The sequence below is a fragment of the Gossypium hirsutum genome, chromosome A11, assembly GCF_007990345.1.
Source record: "Gossypium hirsutum isolate 1008001.06 chromosome A11, Gossypium_hirsutum_v2.1, whole genome shotgun sequence".
Taxonomy (NCBI): Eukaryota; Viridiplantae; Streptophyta; class Magnoliopsida; order Malvales; family Malvaceae; genus Gossypium; species Gossypium hirsutum.
In genome coordinates, this window is record NC_053434.1 from 61,797,310 (window position 1) to 61,805,311 (window position 8,002).

Consider the following 8,002-nt stretch of genomic DNA (forward strand, 5'->3'; position numbering starts at 1 on the left):
AGAAGCTTCCGTTGTAACATGAGCTGTCCTATTAACCTTGGTCCGTGAATAATAATAAAGCCATGAAAATTGAGCCTTCTCTTTACTTAATTATTTGTTATAATAAAATAAAACTCAAATAATAAATATGATTAACGCGACTCCAATTCAAGTTATCCTTGAGATAATAAATACTTTTAATTAACAGGCCATCACATGAGATTTGTTAAATATTTATTTTTTACACATGAGATATGTGGTATATGCACATTAACTTTTCGTATTGTACATGTATTATAATTTTTTTGTTTAAATATATAAAAGGAACTAACGACTTAACTTTTTTGATAGGTAGACAGATTAAATCCTTGGGGATAATACGGGGACTGTATGAAGAATTTGACCATTAATTGGCAAGATTTAAGTTTGCTGTTTCAATTTTTCATGATTATAAAACTGTGGAGCAAAATATGTTTATGTTTCCACTGAGTGCAAGCCAATTCTTTCTAACAAATTCTAATTTTCTTTGCCCTTATAATTTTGCAAACATTCTAATTTTGCAAAACAAGAGTGTTGTTTTTTTCTTTTTCTTACGGCTGGGGTTTACCCTTTTACATGTCTGATTCATTTAATTTTTAATTTTTTGAATATAGTAATAATTTTTAAAAATATATTTGTTAGATTTAAAAATTTTATAATTAGTCCTACCATTATTTTACACCCACAACGAAAATGTCTATCAAAAGGATACACTTAAATTTTTTTCTTTTTATCAATGATGTAATTCATGATATTAAATTCAATAAAAGATTATTTAGTAAATAATATCATATGTTGAAATAAATTAAGTTAATTTTACAAATAAAATATTTTAAACAAATAAATTTGTCTTTTTTTTGTTTCTCAAGAAAGACGTGTTTCAAAGATTAAATTAGGTGGATTAAAATAAACCTGGCATTGTACTGATTATGAAGATGATGACAATGAAATTATAAAAGAGGATATGATGGATAAATGAGAATCCAACGATTAAATATAAAAATCCACACAACTCAAAATCAATTCACCCTAATCAAACCACACACCCAAAAATTTTTAAAAAAAAAAAATCATTGAGACAATCTGTAAAAAGAATTACATTTCAAGTACAAACCAAATCTTTTCTTTTTTGGGTTTCAGTCCTTTATCAGTAAAATCAAACATTAAATCCTTTATTACTTGAATTCATATTATTGTTGCCAATCTTGTGTAATTTGCAGGTTCCATGTATACCAGCATCAAGCACACCAGTGGGACTTGGTGGCATCATCAATGGCTCCAATCCAAACGATCTTCCCTTAATGTTCTCATAAATCTTCTTCACTATCTCCTGCATTTGTTGTAAACAAAAACCACTTTTACCATTCAGTTTTTCAACAAGGCATTGTGTAGGTAGATGCAAACCTTGTTTATTCTATTATGCATACAACCCAACTGTGCCAAATCCTGCTCGTTAAGGCTGTGATTAGTCAGCCGTAGTGTCACTGCTGCAGCAATTGCTGATGGAGGGTAATCCAAGGAATCAGTTGCTGCCAAAATGATGAACACAAACTAGGATCAGAGAAAGAAAAAATAGAAGAGAGTTCCAACTTTTTTTTGCCTGGCAAGGAGTTTACCTTTACATGTATTAATAATAAGACCAGTGGCACAAGAGAAAAGGTGACACAGGCTGTTATGTTGGGAATTATTGATACATGAAATGAAATAATGTAGGAAATCGAAAGGGGTAATGGTGCGCAACCGCCATTTGAGTGTCTTCATCACTAAAACCTCCATTCTTTCGACTGTTTTGGGCTTGAACAAGAATCTGGGTTTGATTATTTGCAAGTCTAGGAGAATGGGAACTGTTGTTTCCTCCATTTTTGCTGCTAGTGAAAGGCATGATACTGATAAAAGCTGCATAGGCCACCCTTTCCCTTGCTACACACATGAACATCAAAAACCAACCATAGAAAAAGATGTAAACAATCTTCAAACTCTTCTTAAATAGCCCGAAAAGAAGAAAACAGCATACCGGCAAAGCTCGAGCCGATAGGAAACGATCCAAGTAGTTTATAGAAAGATAAGCAGTTTCAGGCCTAAGCCTGTAGAAAGAATGCACCTGAAATTGTTTTAAACAATTGCATTACGACAAGAATACAAAGAACAGATTAGTTTACCAAGAAAACTTTTGGTGGTTGTATTGTACCTTTAAAATCCATTGGACTGCCTCTTGACGAGCATGAACAATATCAGGAAGAAGATAAAATCTTGAAAGAAGGTTAGATTCCAGCATTTGATCAACCTCGGAATCGAACATATTGGTTAACGAATTGACGTCATAATCAATGAAGAAATCCGAAGATGAAGAAGTAAAAATTTCACATTCATCTTCATCAGCTTCCCAAGAGACTACCTCACTTGCTGGTTCATTGCAGAACAAATTGGGAAGAGTTGGAAGGTTTAGGGACACATCCATTGGAATTTTGTTTGTTTTTCTCACTCTATTGCCAAGTACTAGTTTTAGCAAATTTAAGCAGTGCGAAAAATGATATGGCAAGGTCAAGTGGGTCCATTATCAGCTGCTTTAGGAGGATCATGATTGAAAGAAATGTGCATGAAACTTCGTTTGGAGTTGATCCAAATCGAGTAGGGCCAATGCCTTGTCCTGCAATCTGCCGAAGACCAATTATTACTTGGTTTTCTTTCTTTCTTTTGTTTGTTCTGTTTCTAGATATGGATTTAACGAATTTTTGTATTTCAGATGTTGATAATACTCTAAAATTACATATATATATAATGACATATATATTTTGAGTACGATCCTACTAATTGGGGCTGCTTATGGTTTTTTTATCTTATAGGGATTAATTTGAAGGTAAAAGGAAATTTAGGGGTAAAAAGTGTAAGTTTCAAGACAAAACGGGTCAGCATGCGAAATAGAGAAGAAGTGGTAAAAGTGTGGAAGACTTGGGGTAAAATTTTAAAGAAGAGATTTATGAACATAAAACCTTGTTTATATCTGAATTCTACTTTTAGGATTATTGTTTATTATGTTGTTTAGATTTATTTTCAAATTATATCTCTTAAACATTATTATCTAGAGTTTAAATAGGAACCAATTAGGGTTTTTCATGTATTATAAATAAGGGACGGAGTGACATGAATATTGACTCATCACTTCTGTAAAAATTTCCTTCCCCCTAAGGCTTTTAGCCTTTTTGTTTCTTTTTCAATAAAATTATATTTCATTAAAACTTATGTTTTTTTTCCAAAAAGCATAAGTAACTAAACTTATCTAGCCAAAGGTTACCAAGACTCTTCCAAAAGAGTTCATGAGGCTTAGAACTCGCACTTAGCCTTCATAAACGAGTATTCAACATTTCTTCGCATTATGGAACTGACACTTCCGTCCATGTTCTTCCAAAATTGATTTTTTCATCTTGTGCAAAGACGACTGCTTTGTATGTTTTGGGAAGGTTGCACAGTCAGTTCACTAACTTACTGCGTCAGAGGTGATCGAGCCCAAGAGACGAAATGGTGTGGCATTCGCCATTACGAAACAATAATCTAGTATAAGACAGTCTCACAAAAGTGATGGTTGGCTAGAGTCAGATTCCTCTAGATCGTAAGGCTATAACCTAAGTGGAGCTGGTGGTCGTAGGCATCTTCTTCCACTATAACTGGCTTATTCGGTCATGAGAAGGATCACCTAAAAGCCTATGATTGAACCAAAGGAGGATCGAGATAACCGAAGGCTGAAATCCCTCAATTGGAAAGCCTCTTTTTCTCAATTCTACTTCTTATCACAATTACGATTTCAATCTATTTAATCTCAACTCAATGATATTTTTAATTCTGTTTTATCTTATTTTTTTCCAGATTAGCTGTTTTTCTTAGGCACGACTATGCTTGGAATTTCGAGAAACAAGGAGTTGTGGCGATCCAGTCCCTGAGGATTTGACCCTACTCCCATATTACTATTTCTTTTAGTTATTTGAGAGCACCAAATATATCCTATCCCTAAATAATAAAGAGAAATAGTATAGAAGAGTAGATTCAAATCCTCAGGGACTGGATCGCCACATCTCCTTGTTTCTCAAAATCCCGGGTAGATTCATGCCTAAGAAAAGCAACTGACCTGGAAAAAATAAAATAAAATAGAATTAAAAATATGATTGAGTTGAGATTAAATAGATTGAAACTGTAATTGTGATAAGAAGTAGAATTGGGAAAAAAAAGGGGTTTTTTGATTGAGGGATTCCAACCTTAGGTTATCTTGATCCTCCTTTGGTTCAATCATAGGCTTTTATGTGATTCTTCTCATGACCGAATAAGCTAGCTATAGTGGAAGAGGATGCCTACGACCACCAGCTCCACTTAGGTTATAGCCTTACGATCTATAGGAACTTGACTCTAGCCAACCGTCACTTTTGTGGGATCGTCTTATACTAGATCATCGTTTTTCAATGGCGATTGCCACACCATTTCGTCTCTTGGGCTCAACAACCTCTGACACAGTAAGTTAGTGAACCGGTCGTGCAACCTTTCCAAAACATACAAAGCGGTCATCTTTGCATAAGATGAAAAGATTACTTTTTGAAGGATATGGACGGAAGTGTCAGTTCCGTAATGCGGAGAAATGATGAATACTCGTTGAGAAGGGCTAAGTGCGGGTTGTAAGTCTCATGAACTCTTTAGAGGAGTCTTGATAACGTTTGGCTAGATGAGTTTAGTTGCTCATGCTTTTCGAGAAAAAAAAACACAAGTTTAATGGAATGAAATTTTATTGGAGAAGAAAAGAAACAAAAAAGCTAAAAGCCTTAGGGGGAAGGAGTTTTTTTACAGAAGTGATGAGTGAGTAATCATGTCACTCCATCCTCTATTTATAGTACATAAAAAACCTAATTTGTTCCCATTTAAACTCTAGATGATAATGTTTAAGAGATATAATTTGAAATTAAATCTAAACAATTTAATAATTCTAACAATAATCTTAAAAAAATTCAAATTTAAACAAAGTCTTATGTTTATAAATCTCTTCTTTGAAATTTTGCCCCAAGTCTTCTACACTTTGTATTTTCGGCACCACTTCTTCCCTATTTCGCATGCTGACCCATTTTATCTTTAAATTTACACTTTTTGTCCCTAAATTTCCTTTTGCCTTCAGTTTAGTCCTACAAGATAAAAAACCATAAACGACCCAAATTAGTAGGATCGTACTCAAAATATATATGTAATTAACACATAAAAGTATGTCATTTTAGAGTATTATCATATTCCCCCTACTTAGCCCATGCTTGCCATCAAGTATGGTTCTTGTTCCACTATGTAATTTAGATTTTACCATGAAAGAAGTATTACTTCAAAGTTCTATAAAAATAAACATAATGAATATGAAAATAAAGAGCACCTTTAGCTTGCTTTAAGTAAAATAAAAAAGTACTCTAACTTAAACACACAAGAATTAAATCGACTCGAATATTTCATGAAAGTTAGGTAATTTATTAAACTTACTAAGACACCTTATTTGTTCCACATATAGTCCCCAAAATTAATTCTCTTTTTTCCTTCGTTGATTTTTTTTAATGGAATGAATTTTTATTTTTTTAATGTATTGACCCTTTTGATGCGAAATGGAATGATAACCCAAGCACCCACCCTGGTTACTCAGCCCAACACACTCCTAATTTATTATTATTATTATTATTTTGTTTAAGAATGTTTTGGCCCTTTTGACGCGAAGTAGGATAACAATCCCAGCACCCACCCCGGTTACTCAGCCCAACACACTCTTAATTTTTTTATTTAATTCTGATTAGTTGAGTTTTACCTAACGCATCATACAACCTTTTTACGCGAAGTAGGATGACAACCTAAGCACCCTAATCTGATTACTTAGTCAGTCATGTTGTAAGTTATACTCATAACCATGGAACCCCCCCTTTTTTTTCCTTTTTAATGAAATGGAATTTTAATTTTGGAGGACTAGAAAAAAAATCAAGTGTCAAAAATAAGTTTTGGCAACTACCTAACAGTCATGAAAATAAATTTAGCATATATTCGTATTAATTATCTTTAATCGATTTTACTATAAGCAAAATAGGGTTAAATTCATTAATCCTATTTATTTTAGCCTAATAGAAATAAAACAAAAGAGATGAAATCAACATAGAAAAAATCACAACTAACTCAGTAGATAAGAATCATGTTTGCGGCTTAAACAGTGGATAATTCTTGGTCAAGGTCTTGGGCATGAAAAAGGGTAGGATTGTAACAGCCCTAACCCGTACCCGCCACTGAAATAAGATTACGGAGCATTACCGTAAAAATGTAACATAAAACATACATTTCCAAACCTTGAAATAAACATAGCACAATCCATTCATATACATGCAATTCATCCCTTAATTGAGTCATCGAGGCCTTAGAAACACCTTAGAAATGATTCAGGACTAAATCAGAAACAATCGGAACATTGAGGAAAAAGTTAGAAATTTTAAACTACATGGGTCACATGGCCGTGTGACTCACATAGCTAAGGCACACGCCCGTGTCTTAGGCCGTGTAACAATTGAAATAGGGACACACAACCGTGTCCCAGCCTATATCCATGCTCGTGTAACTCTTTTAGTTGTGTCACATGACCAAGCCACACGCCCGCGTGCTAGGCTATGTAACACTCGAAATGGCCTCACACGACCGTGCACTAGGCCGTGTAACTGCCTGACTTGATTGCCTTTAAATCCTACGAGGGACACACGACCGTGTCGCATGGCCATGTATCACACAGGGCTGAGACACACGCCCGTGTCTTAGGTTGTGTGGACAATAAATTGGCCAAAATCAAGCGATTTCCTTCATCCATTTCAAGCATGTATCTACAAGCCATTTGCAACCTTAACCAAGGCAATCAAAACATACCAAAACAAGCATTAAAACAACAATTCAAAAGACTAAAATCCATTCAACCAATATGCCATATAGGCACCTCAATCATAATCAAACTACCTTACCTAAACATATGCATTACCACATTGATGCAATATTATCTTAAAGCATATCACAATTGAGACCATAAGCAACACAACATTACATACCATACTAATGTCCTAAAAACAATGTGCTATTCATAGACATCACAATTATATCCTACATCAACAACTAAAACATGTAAACTTTCATCCATTTATAGCATAGCATTTCATTCATTCACAAGCCAAAACAAATCACAAGTGATCAATTCCATACCATTCTAATTTTACTAAGAAAATACCTATTTACTATTTTAATAAAGTACCTAACATCTTAGTTTAGTATTTTTTTTCTAATGTATAATAACAACCTATATAGCCACATATACATGCCACAACTTTAAGGATAACAAGAACTACCAAATTGATGGATAGTGTGAGTCAAAGATTCGATCCGTCAAAGTTACCAATAACGATCTACAAAATAATACACAAAAACATATAAGCTTATAGAGCTTAGTAAGAACATGGCATATTTTTTAACCTAACAACAATTTAACACAACCCATATTTTACTTTATTTTAAGTTATCGAAATGTAAACAGGGGCATGTATATGTTATTCAAGGGTACCGAAGTACAAATAGGTGCATGTATATGCAATTTAAGGGTACAAAAGTACAAACAGGGGCATGTATGTGCAATACAGGGGTACCAAAGTACAAATAGGGGCACGTATGTGCAATTTAAGGGTACTGAAATACAAATAGGGGCACATATGTGCAATTCAGGCTATAATTAATTATAAGTGTTTAGTTTCATAACTATAATGTAAAATATACAAATAGAAATTCAATTATGTATTGAAATGCTACGAACTTACATTAACAACTAGAGCATTGAAATGCGATCGAGCTAGTCCGTGATTTTCGCCTTTCCTTGATTTAATTTCGGTTGAGATTTATCTTGCTCTAAATAAATAATTATATTCAATTAAGTATTTCAATCAATCTCAACATTCAATTCAATCTA

General features: G+C 33.6%; 1 protein-coding gene across 1 annotated transcript; it reads right to left on the reverse strand.

Moving 5' to 3' along the window:
• Positions 1–919: 919 nt before the first annotated feature.
• On the reverse strand, positions 920–2,514 carry LOC107905135 (cyclin-D1-1). The gene is made up of 5 exons (XM_016831714.2): positions 2,207–2,514; positions 2,033–2,119; positions 1,635–1,938; positions 1,423–1,547; positions 920–1,348 (listed from the first exon to the last, which is right to left on the reverse strand). The coding sequence occupies exons 1-5, from the start codon at positions 2,474–2,476 to the stop codon at positions 1,175–1,177; spliced, it is 960 nt and encodes a 319-aa protein (XP_016687203.1). The 5' UTR covers positions 2,477–2,514; the 3' UTR covers positions 920–1,174.
• Between the last annotated feature and the right edge of the window lie 5,488 nt (positions 2,515–8,002).